Source organism: Dermacentor andersoni, chromosome 9 (assembly GCF_023375885.2).
Source record: "Dermacentor andersoni chromosome 9, qqDerAnde1_hic_scaffold, whole genome shotgun sequence".
Lineage (NCBI taxonomy): Eukaryota > Metazoa > Arthropoda > Arachnida > Ixodida > Ixodidae > Dermacentor > Dermacentor andersoni.
In genome coordinates this window covers 72,952,682-72,965,728 of record NC_092822.1, presented here as the reverse complement: position 1 = coordinate 72,965,728, position 13,047 = coordinate 72,952,682, and the positions used below count along the sequence as shown (strand labels likewise).

The window sequence follows — 13,047 nt, the reverse complement described above, 5'->3', positions numbered from 1 at the left end:
TCAACAGCTAGGCTTTTCTTTCGAGGAACCTGTATGGGCTTCCTTTGTAGCACTTATCAGCTGCCTGCGTTTGGGTGGATTTCTGATTTTTCCTTTAATAGTTTTCTTATGATTAGTTCCCCTTTGACTTTTTTTCTGCGCTTTTTCAGTAACGTCATGGCGCCGCTGTTAATGCCGGAAATTTGTTATTGGCGTCACTTTCAGCTGATGGAAATATGAATGAAAGATAACGAAACAAGGTCGTAGGTTTCCGGAAAGATTTCCACTCGGCAATTGTGTGCCGCGAAAACACCTGCGATTTTAAATGTAAGTGTTGATACAACGTTCGTACACCTAATAAGCCGAGCTTCGACAAGTAGGTGTCAGCGTGCTCCCCACACATTTATTGCCACTGCTTTCTGCAAACCTATTGGTACCGAAAATATCGTGCAGCAACTACGAACAAAATTCATATTTTAGGACCTAACTCGTTGCATGCGCTCCTTACGTTTTGTTTTAGCATCACTACTGGTATATTGTGTTTCAGCAGACACACACATTTTGCAAATCTTCGCACGCACTGGCTCGCCGTGTCCTTCGGAGACCAGACGCAGGATTCTGGTTTGCGGTGCTAGGTCGCGCCCAGTGTTCGCAGGGTAGCGCGGAAGAGAAGCGTCGTTGCAGTAGGCACCACTCGTACAGAATTAGCCACGACGCATTTTGTCGCCATATTGCCGAATTTTTATTTCGCGATATCAATCTCACATGAGCACTGGACGTTGATGTTCAGCTGCTCCCGCACCTTTTGCGTAGGCCACCAAGGAAGTGCCTGGAGACCTTACCAAGACCTTACCTCTACCTAGACCGTACCGTACCAAGACCTTTCCCTGACCAAGACAACACCACTACCAAGGCGTAAGTCGTGTTGATTTTCTGACTACACACACACACACACACACACACACACACACACACACACACACACACACATTATATGACGTGTGGCTTTCTCTTGTTAAAAGAATGCAATGCACTTCTTCGTATATATATATATATATATTGTAGTGGGTAACATGCATGTGGCGCTGTGCGGACTGCCACCGCTGCGGCGCGAGACCCGAGCTCGGGCTGCTGATGCGAACAGCTAGGACTCGCGATCAAGAGCCACTTGCGATCCCGCATACGAGCTGCAATAAACCCCCTTTCATTTGGTGGAGCTGCGGGGTAGACCTCGGAAACTGGAACTCCGAAGCCGGACGCTACCGACTGCTACGACGATGCCTGACGAAACCACCCAGGAAGATGCACCACAGCCTCCGGCGGTCATAGTTTCCGGTGTGTTGCGCCAGCGTGATCCTGCCATCTTTAGCGGCACCGATGATCATGACGTGGAGGATTGGTTGTCTTCTTATGAACGGGTGGGCCAGCATAACAAGTGGGACGACGTCACCAAGTTGCACAACGTGCTGTTTTACTTAACCGGCGTCGCGAACCTCTGGTTCCGAAACCACGAACACGATTTCGCCACATGGAGCACATTCAAAACAAGTTTCGCAGAAGTGTTCGGGCGCCCCGCTGTCCGCAAGCTTCGCGCAGAACAACGCCTACGTGGGCGTGCGCAACATCACGGTGAAACTTTCACAAGTTACATCGAAGATGTTATTGACCTGTGTAAGCGCGTGAATCCGTCAATGTCGGAACAGGACAAGATAAAACACATTATGAAAGGCATTGATGAGGACGCCTTTCAGATGTTGTTAGCGAAGGATCCGCGTACCGTGGCCGAAGTTATCAATTTGTGCCAAAGTTTTGACGAGCTACGGAAACAACGCATCTTAGCTCGGCGCCCACCGCCTACGGAAGATTCGTTAGCCGCATTAATTATTGGCGACAACCACACAACTTTGCTGACGCAAATAAAAGAATTTGTGCTCGAGGAGGTCGCACGACAGCTCTCGATTTTGCCGACGACGGAGAAGCCTTCTCAATGTTTGGCTCCAGCGCTCCGATAGATAATTCAAGGGCAAGTGACCGAAGCTCTTCCACCTCCGTGTCAGCCGGCTCCCGTGGCCGCGCCTCTGACGTATGCTGAAGCCGTTGCACGGGCGCCTCGTCTACAGGGATTCTCTCCTCCGCCTTCAGCGCCTCGCCCGCCGGTGTTCTCTCCTCCGCCTTCGCCTCGCCAGCCGGTGGATCCCTTTTTCAGTGCACAGCAGCGGGGGCCACATCCTTGGCGCACTGCTGACAACCGCCCAATATGCTATGCCTGCGGTACCCCGGGTCATGTTGTGCGCTTCTGCCGCCGGCGCTTGCCGGCCTTCGTGGGCACCCCGCGACGACCCAGCTCCGACTTCCGACCTTTCCGTCTGCCTCAGCGACCACCACCGGAAGTCTACGCTGCTGATGGCCTACCGGCACCGCAGTCACAGCTCTACGGCACTCGTCGCTCGCCTTCCCCTCGTCGGCGCTCACTCTCACCCATGCGTCGTAGACCCAGTGCCAGTACTACTGAGGCGGAAAACTGATTTCCTCAGTTCCTGAGGCACGAACTGCGTCATCGTCGGAACATCAAAGTCCTCGTTTTCCCCCCGCTAACGTTATTGAAGTGTCCGTTGATGGCATCAAATGCCTTGCGCTCGTCGATACAGGTGCTGCTGTATCCGTGATTAGTGAGCTTTGTCGTGCATTGCGGAAAGTGACCATGAAACCTTCGGTTCCATTGCTTAGAACAGCCAGTGCACAACAAGTTCAGCCAGTCGCTATGTGCACTGCCAGGGTGCTGATTCGAGACATATTGTATTCCATTGATTTCTTTGTGCTAACTTGTTGCTCCCACGATGTCATTCTCGGTTGGGATTTTCTGTCGCGCCATCATGCCGTCATTGACTGTGCACGTGCTGAGGTTCAGTTCTCCGTTCTGTGCGATTTGCCATGTCACGACTTTCAAGTTCAGGATCTTAGCAGGATCTGTGTAGCTTCGGATACTGACCTTCCTCCTCACAGTGCTGTATTTGTCCCTCTTTCATGTGCATCGCTTGCCGAAGCGACGGTCATGTTTACACCCGCTGCAGTCTTCATTCGCCCCCAACCTATATTGTTGCCTTTCGCCCTCCTCACGGTTCACCATGGTGCTGCAGAAATACTGATTTCAAACCCAAATTCATACACTTTGGCTTTGCACTGTGGCGAGACTATTGGTACCCTCGAGTCTGTCGACATTGACGCTATTGTGCATTTCCCTATGGCCGACGACGTAGATACTGCCAACGTAGCAGCACTGACACCCCATGTGCCATCTAACCGAGTACCACCGGATGTTTTTTGTCGCTCCATTGCGGATGACCTCGAGCCGACACAACGTGAGCGACTAATTACTCTTTTAAATGATTTTCACGCCTCTTTTGATTGGAACCAAGCATCATTAGGCCGCACAAGTACCGTCTCTCACCACATTGATACGGGACATCACGCACCATTACGCCAGCGTCCGTACCGCGTGTCATCCACCGAGCGTCGTGTCATCGCCGAGCAAGTTGAAGACATGCTTGACCGTGGTGTTATCAAGCCATCCTGCAGCCCTTGGTCATCGCCCGTAGTACTCATTAAGAAAAAAGATGGCTCGATTCGTTTCTGTGTGGACTATCGACGCCTCAACAAGATTACACGAAAAGATGTCTATCCTCTACCGCGCATAGATGACGCCATGGATTGTCTACATGGTGCTGAATTCTTTTCTTCTTTGGACTTGCGATCGGGCTATTGGCAAGTGCCAGTGGATGAATCCGACCGCTCGAAAACAGCTTTCATTACGCCTGATGGCCTGTATGAGTTTACAGTAATGCGATTCGGCCTCTGCAATGCGCCCGCGACATTCGAAAGAATGATGGACAATATTCTGCGAGGCCTCAAATGGAAGACGTGCCTGTGTTATTTAGACGACGTGGTAGTTTTCTCCCCTGATTTCACCACTCACCTCTCTCGTCTACGCGAAGTCCTTATTTGCCTTGCCACCGCCGGCCTTCAACTTAACTTGAAAAAGTGCCGCTTCGGCGCCCGCCAGCTGACCATACTTGGCCATGTCGTTTCCAAAGACGGCGTCCTTCCCGACCCTGACAAACTTCGCGCTGTCGCCGAATTTCCGCGGCCGACTACACTGAAAGAGCTCCGAAGTTTTATCGGCCTTTGCTCTTATTTTCGACGCTTTGTGCGCAATTTTGCCTGCATCATCGCTCCCCTGACGAAGCTCCTGGCTGGCCCCGGTGACCTTCGCCATTGGACTCCGGCATGTGACCAAGCCTTCACCACTTTGCGTCGTCTGCTTGCCTCACCGCCTGTTCTACGCCACTATGACCCGACTGCACCGACCGAAGTTCATACGGACGCCAGTGGCGTTGGTCTTGGAGCCGTCCTTGCGCAACGCAAGCCTGGCTTTCCGGAATATGTGGTTGCGTATGCGAGTCGTGCCCTCACGAAGGCAGAAACCAATTATTCTGTCACAGAGAAAGAATGCTTGGCTATAGTTTGGGCGTTAAACAAATTTCGCCCTTACTTGTATGGCCATCCGTTCGATGTTGTGACAGACCACCACGCGCTCTGCTGGCTTGCGTCACTGAAAGACCCGTCGGGCCGTCTTGGACGTTGGGCTCTTCGGCTCCAAGAATTTGACATTCGCGTCATCTATCGATCCGGGCGCCAACATTCTGATGCCGATGCACTCTCCCGATCGCCCATGCGATCCGACGAAACGCCACCCTCACCCATAGAGTGTCCGGTTGCTACGCTTGCTGTTACTGGATTGTGTCTCTCGTTGACATTCTTCACAGTTCTTCGACGGCTACATGCCCTCGAGCCCTTCGTCGCCAAGCCACCCATTTCGTGCTACGGGACGCCATCTTGTACCGCCGAAACTATCAGCCGGACGGTCGCAAATGGCTGCTAGTCATCCCTCGCCATTTGCGCTCCGACATATGCACGTATTTCCACGCCGACCCACAACAAGCTCATGCTGGCGTCCTGAAAACCTACGAGCGGCTCCGCCAGCGCTACTACTGGCGCGGCATGTATTCTTATGTCCGCAAATACATTCGGTCATGTGTAGCCTGTCAGCGACGCAAGACATCTCCTCATACGACAGGCCCTCTGCAACCTTTACCGTGTCCTGCACGTCCTTTTGATCGGATTGGCATTGACCTTTATGGGCCTCTTCCATCCACTGCTAAAGGAAATCGTTGGATAATTGTCGCAGTAGACCACCTCACAAGATATGCCGAAACTGCTGCACTTGCTTCGGCTGCTGCTCGCGACGTCGCCGCATTCATGTTACGGCATTTCATCTTACGGCATGGCGCACCGCGAGAACTGCTCAGCGATCGAGGCCGTGTCTTCTTGTCCGAAGTTATTAATGAGCTACTCGCCGCTTGCCGCACTATTCACCGCACCACTACGGCGTATCACCCACAGACTAACGGTCTAACGGAACGGTTCAACCGCACTCTTGGTGACATGCTCACCATGTATGTTGCGTCTGATCATTCCAATTGGGACGATGTCCTCCCTTTTGTGACGTACGCGTATAACGCCGCCGTTCAGGCTACCACAGGCTTCTCCCCATTTTTCCTTCTTCATGGACGTGAACCATCCACTACCCTCGACACCATGCTACCATATCATCCGGATGCCTCTGAATTCACCCCTCTTTCCGAAGTTGCTCGCCATGCTGAAGAGTGCCGCCAACTGGCTCGCTCGTTCACGTCGGATACCCAAGGAATCCACAAAGATCGCCACGACAACGGGCAGCCCACACAGTCCTTCGCCGTGGACTCTCACGTCTGGCTTCAGCTGCCCTTCCAATCTCCAGGCCTTAGCCCAAAGCTCGCTCCGAAATACCAGGGTCCGTACCGGATCGTCGCGTGCACATCGCCGGTGAATTATGTGGTCGAACCGGTGACGCCATCTTCGGACAAACGCCGCCGTGGCCGCGAGACGGTTCACATGAGCCGCCTGAAGCCGTACCACGACCCCCTTATCGTGTCATCACCTTAGGTCGCCAGGATGGCTCCTCTTCACCGCGGGGGCAATTGTAGTGGGTAACATGCATGTGGCGCTGTGCGGACTGCCACCGCTTCGGCGCGAGACCCGAGCTCGGGCTGCTGATGCGAACAGCTAGGACTCGCGATCAAGAGCCACTTGCGATCCCGCATACGAGCTGCAATAAACCCCCTTTCAATATATATATGTATATATATATATATATATATATATATATATGTATATATATATATAGTTGCTGTATGAAGAAGTGCATTGCACCCTTTTAACAAGAGAAAGCCGCAAGTAGCATTACGATGGAATTTGCTTTGAACTGCACGCTTACGACGGCTTGACTGCAATGGGTTCATTTCAAATATTAGCTACATTGAAATGATTTGCGTAGTGTCTCGAATGTAGAATGTCTGAGATGATCGAAATGTTACGTAGGAAAGTAGTGTCCTTTGTTGGTGAATGTCGCGATGACCAGACGGCAAGATTATAATGCGTTTCCTTTCCTAAGGTATTTCACGCGCTTTCCGGGGCTCTGTATCTATATATCTGTTTGTATCGAACCGCTTTCCCGCCAACCTGGGTCACAGTGAAGTATATGTTAGAAAATCGGGCTATTGTGTTGACCGAACAGGGTTCGAAACGAACCATCGGAGCAATTTGAGCCACTGAGTATGTTGCAAGGTGCTCTTCAAGAACCTCTTTCCTTTCTCTAGCGGCCGTTATATATTACGGGATAGGGTATGTAGTGCTCATTAAAGGGCCCCTCACCAGGTCTGGCCATATTTAGCTGACAAACGCCGGGCACACAATGCGCGCTAACGATCGTGTTTGCTAAGTACTACGTACGCGTGCTACCGCGCCTACACACACGTATCTGTGCTTTGACGTCGCTCGGGATGACAGGTCACTTCGAGAGTAGACGAACTAAAGCTTAGAGCAATAACAAAACACACAAATGAAATGTCTGCGTGTTTTTGTTTTACTTCACACCTCAGCAAGGAAGATGTACTTCCCTTTTGTCTGCTTCGTCGCGCGGTCGCGTGCCCAGACAACAAAAGCAATGAAGGGGGCTAGTTGGTGAACGTTCATGGTTATATTGCGCTTAGTTCTACACTGACGGTATTAAGTGAAGGACAGGGCATGGACATGCGAAGCGCAACGTATGTCCACGACCTGTCCTTCACTTAATATCGTCAGTGTAAAACTAAACGCAATATAACCACGAACAGACAACAAAAGTATATCGTTTTCTACCGTGTTCCAGCCGTCGATCATGCTCTATGAACCGCTTGCGTATGCCTGAGTATTCGGGCAACACTGACAGGGACCGCCGCCTCGCAGGCAGTCCAGTTATGCTTAGGCCGACTCACAGTTATGCTTCAAAACACTGACTTATACAGCGACTCTGAGGAGGTATTCTCTGGGAGTCCACCTAGTGGACTGTCCATTTTGGCCGCTGCTGATTGACTGGGGCTGCTCCTTTCTTCCTCGCTCGCACAGCTGCCTCCAATTTTTCTACTTTGCACTAATTTATGGTAATCTCGATCCCTGGCGCCTTCTAGCAGGCCTAAAAGCCTGCCGACACTGCCTTACGGTGTCGGAAAGGAGAGGCGCCGGGCAAGCGTTCCGATAGGCTAGCTTTCATTTTTCTCCTTTGCACTAATTTATGGTAATCTCGATCCCTGGCGCCTTCTAGCAGGCCTAACAGCCTGCCGACAATGCCTTACAATGTCGGAAAGGGGAGGCACCGGGGAAGCGTTCCGATAGGCTAGCTTTCATTTTTTCTCCTTTGCACTAATTTATAGGAATCTCCATCCCTGGCGCCTTGTAGCAGGCCTAAAAGCCTGCCGACACTGCCTTACGGTGTCGGAAAGGAGAAGCGCCGGGCAAGCGTTCCGATAGGCTAGCTTTCATTTTTTCTCCTTTGCACTAATTTATGGTAATCTCGATCCCTGGCGCCTTCTAGCAGGCCTAACAGCCTGCCGACAATGCCTTACAATGTCGGAAAGGGGAGGCGCCGGGGAAGCGTTCCGATAGGCTAGCTTTCATTTTTCTCCTTTTCAATAATTTATGGGAATCTCGATCCCTGGCGCCTTCTAGCAGGCCTAACAGCCTGCCGACAATGCCTTACAATGTCGGAAAGGGGAGGCGCCGGGGAAGCGTTCCGATAGGCTAGCTTTCATTTTTCTCCTTTGCACTAATTTATAGGAATCTCGATCCCTGGCGCCTTCTAGCAGGCCTAACAGCCTGCCGACACTGCCTTATGGTGTCGGAAAGGAGAGGCGCCGGGCAAGCGTTCCGATAGGCTAGCTTTCATTTTCTCTCCTTTGCACTAATTTATAGGAATCTCGATCCCTGGCGCCTTGTAGCAGGCCTAACAGCCTGCCGACACTGCCTTACGGTGTCGGAAAGGAGAGGCGCCGGGCAAGCGTTCCGATAGGCTAGCTTTCATTGTTCGCCTTTGCACTCATTTATGGCATCTTTGGCAGGTCGTTTCGGAGCGCGATCGCGTTGCGTTCAGCTTTTCGTTCTCAGGCGTCGAGCGCTCTCGGGCACTTCGAGCCCTGGGGGGTGTGTTCTGTAAGTGTCCACCTAGTAGGCATGCCCATTTCGTCGTCTGATGCTGAAGCGCTGCTTGGCTGGAGTCATTATTGGCTCGGGGCGCCTGTCTCCTTCAGGCGTGTTCACCAGTCCAGCCATTCAGAACTCTAGCTATAGACGAAATAGACGTGTCTACTACGTGTACACTAGCAGCATACACCTCCTGGCGTCGGAGAAGTAGTCGAGATTTCGCCACGTCTTCGGAACACAGCGTCACCACTGTTGGCAACGGCTGACCGTAACCGTTGCCTTCTAGCGTCTCGCGTTCGTCATTAGGCAGTGCTGTAAGCTATGGTTATAATATTATAGGTAGAATCGGATGGTTGTTTTGTTAATGTGGTTTCGCATGTGCAATTGCATCCTCCCTGAGCGAATTACACGTTCGGCTTCCGTACTTGTTGTCGGCCTGTGCGTTCCATTAGCACGGAATCTGGCCGACTCGTAGGATGAAGGCAACCAGTCGAAGATACCTTAAGGCTCGGCGCTTACGCTTCCGACTGGCATGGCATGGACTATCGGGATTAGGGGCCATGTTTTTTAAAAATTAGGAAATAGGAGTGTGCTTTTTTTTTAGCACTTACCTACATTTGGGTGGATGTTTCATTTTTCATTTATTAATGACTTCTGTCCACCTTGCGGGTTTCCACAGAAATATTAAGTCACTCTTGCCTTTGCTTCGAGTTGATAAATTCGACTTTGCCCTACCATCTGCTAGCCGCCTGGTTACCTCTGATGATAGAGCGGCTGCTCCGGAAACGCGGTGGTTCCGGGTTCGAGTTCAGACTAGAACGAATGTTTCTTCAACTGCGAGACTTTTCTTCGTGGAACCCGTGTGGCCTTCCTTTTTAGCACTTAGCAACAATTGGGTGAATGTTCCACTTCCCTTTACTTCTCTCCACCTTGCGGGATTCCGAAAAAATATTACGTCACACTTGCCTTCGCTTCGAGTTGTTCATAAATTTGATTTCACCCTACCACCTGCTTGCAGCCTGGTTAGCTCGCTTGGTAGAGCGGCTGCCCCTGAAGGGCGGTGGTCCCGGGTTTGAGTCCGGGAACATGACGAATTTTCCTTCCATTGCTAGGCGTTTGATCGAAGCAGTCGTTTCTTTCGAGGAACCCGTATGAGCATCTTTTGTAGCAGTTAGCTGCGTTTGGGTGGATATCTCATTTTCCCTTTATTAATTACTTTTCTCCACCTTAGAAGTGGCCGCTGAACTAGTACGTCACTCTTGCCTTAGCTTCGAGTTGACTTTGCCCTACCATCTGCTAGCCGCCTGGTTACCTCAGAGGGTAGAGCGGCTGCCCAGCTAAGGCGGTGGCCTCCGGTTCACTTCCCGGACCAGGACACATTTTTCTTCAACAGCTAGGCTTTTCTTTCGAGGAACCTGTATGGGCTTCCTTTGTAGCACTTATCAGCTGCCTGCGTTTGGGTGGATTTCTGATTTCTCCTTTAATAGTTTTCTTATGATTAGTTCCCCTTTGACTTTTTTTCTGCGCTTTTTCAGTAACGTCATGGCGCCGCTGTTAATGCCGGAAATTTGTTATTGGCGTCACTTTCAGCTGATGGAAATATGAATGAAAGATAACGAAACAAGGTCGTAGGTTTCCGGAAAGATTTCCACTCGGCAATTGTGTGCCGCGAAAACACCTGCGATTTTAAATGTAAGTGTTGATACAACGTTCGTACACCTAATAAGCCGAGCTTCGACAAGTAGGTGTCAGCGTGCTCCCCACACATTTATTGCCACTGCTTTCTGCAAACCTATTGGTACCGAAAATATCGTGCAGCAACTACGAACAAAATTCATATTTTAGGACCTAACTCGTTGCATGCGCTCCTTACGTTTTGTTTTAGCATCACTACTGGTATATTGTGTTTCAGCAGACACACACATTTTGCAAATCTTCGCACGCACTGGCTCGCCGTGTCCTTCGGAGACCAGACGCAGGATTCTGGTTTGCGGTGCTAGGTCGCGCCCAGTGTTCGCAGGGTAGCGCGGAAGAGAAGCGTCGTTGCAGTAGGCACCACTCGTACAGAATTAGCCACGACGCATTTTGTCGCCATATTGCCGAATTTTTATTTCGCGATATCAATCTCACATGAGCACTGGACGTTGATGTTCAGCTGCTCCCGCACCTTTTGCGTAGGCCACCAAGGAAGTGCCTGGAGACCTTACCAAGACCTTACCTCTACCTAGACCGTACCGTACCAAGACCTTTCCCTGACCAAGACAACACCACTACCTGACTACACACACACACACACACACACACACACACACACACACACACACACACACACACACACACACACACACACACACACACACACACACACACACACACACACACACACACACACACACACACACACACACACACACACACACACACACACACACACACACACACACACACACACACACACACACACACACACACACACACACACACACACACACACACACACACACACACACACACACACACACACACACACACACACACACACACACACACACACACACACACACACACACACACACACACACACACACACACACACACACACACACACACACACACACACACACACACACACACACACACACACACACACACACACACACACACACACACACACACACACACACACACACACACACACACACACACACACACACACACACACACACACACACACACACACACACACACACACACACACACACACACACACACACACACACACACACACACACACACACACACACACACACACACACACACACACACACACACACACACACACACATTATATGACGTGTGGCTTTCTCTTGTTAAAAGAATGCAATGCACTTCTTCGTATATATATATATATATTGTAGTGGGTAACATGCATGTGGCGCTGTGCGGACTGCCACCGCTGCGGCGCGAGACCCGAGCTCGGGCTGCTGATGCGAACAGCTAGGACTCGCGATCAAGAGCCACTTGCGATCCCGCATACGAGCTGCAATAAACCCCCTTTCATTTGGTGGAGCTGCGGGGTAGACCTCGGAAACTGGAACTCCGAAGCCGGACGCTACCGACTGCTACGACGATGCCTGACGAAACCACCCAGGAAGATGCACCACAGCCTCCGGCGGTCATAGTTTCCGGTGTGTTGCGCCAGCGTGATCCTGCCATCTTTAGCGGCACCGATGATCATGACGTGGAGGATTGGTTGTCTTCTTATGAACGGGTGGGCCAGCATAACAAGTGGGACGACGTCACCAAGTTGCACAACGTGCTGTTTTACTTAACCGGCGTCGCGAACCTCTGGTTCCGAAACCACGAACACGATTTCGCCACATGGAGCACATTCAAAACAAGTTTCGCAGAAGTGTTCGGGCGCCCCGCTGTCCGCAAGCTTCGCGCAGAACAACGCCTACGTGGGCGTGCGCAACATCACGGTGAAACTTTCACAAGTTACATCGAAGATGTTATTGACCTGTGTAAGCGCGTGAATCCGTCAATGTCGGAACAGGACAAGATAAAACACATTATGAAAGGCATTGATGAGGACGCCTTTCAGATGTTGTTAGCGAAGGATCCGCGTACCGTGGCCGAAGTTATCAATTTGTGCCAAAGTTTTGACGAGCTACGGAAACAACGCATCTTAGCTCGGCGCCCACCGCCTACGGAAGATTCGTTAGCCGCATTAATTATTGGCGACAACCACACAACTTTGCTGACGCAAATAAAAGAATTTGTGCTCGAGGAGGTCGCACGACAGCTCTCGATTTTGCCGACGACGGAGAAGCCTTCTCAATGTTTGGCTCCAGCGCTCCGACAGATAATTCAAGAGCAAGTGACCGAAGCTCTTCCACCTCCGTGTCAGCCGGCTCCCGTGGCCGCGCCTCTGACGTATGCTGAAGCCGTTGCACGGGCGCCTCGTCTACAGGGATTCTCTCCTCCGCCTTCAGCGCCTCGCCCGCCGGTGTTCTCTCCTCCGCCTTCGCCTCGCCAGCCGGTGGATCCCTTTTTCAGTGCACAGCAGCGGGGGCCACATCCTTGGCGCACTGCTGACAACCGCCCAATATGCTATGCCTGCGGTACCCCGGGTCATGTTGTGCGCTTCTGCCGCCGGCGCTTGCCGGCCTTCGTGGGCACCCCGCGACGACCCAGCTCCGACTTCCGACCTTTCCGTCTGCCTCAGCGACCACCACCGGAAGTCTACGCTGCTGATGACCTACCGGCACCGCAGTCACAGCTCTACGGCACTCGTCGCTCGCCTACCCCTCGTCGGCGCTCACTCTCACCCATGCGTCGTAGACCCAGTGCCAGTACTACTGAGGCGGAAAACTGATTTCCTCAGTTCCTGAGGCACGAACTGCGTCATCGTCGGAACATCAAAGTCCTCGTTTTCCCCCCGCTAACGTTATT

The 13,047-nt window shown here is 51.7% G+C and overlaps 1 protein-coding gene across 10 annotated transcripts in view; it reads left to right on the top strand.

The window, feature by feature from the left end:
- The window catches only part of LOC126527811 (uncharacterized), a 91,892-nt gene that overhangs the window by 60,887 nt on the left and 17,958 nt on the right, over positions 1–13,047 (top strand). For 8 of the 10 annotated variants that reach the window (XR_008611855.1, XM_072284214.1, XM_072284216.1 and 5 more), the window contains 2 exons: positions 793–894; positions 10,771–10,861. Coding sequence is in view for 7 of the 10 variants with exons in the window: in XM_072284214.1 (XP_072140315.1) it covers positions 793–870 (78 nt within the window). In the remaining 3 variants the exon portion in view is untranslated. Of the gene's footprint in view, positions 1–792; positions 895–10,770; positions 10,862–13,047 lie in introns of those variants that run through there. The other 2 variants (XR_011890024.1, XR_011890023.1) reach the window with 1 other exon arrangement.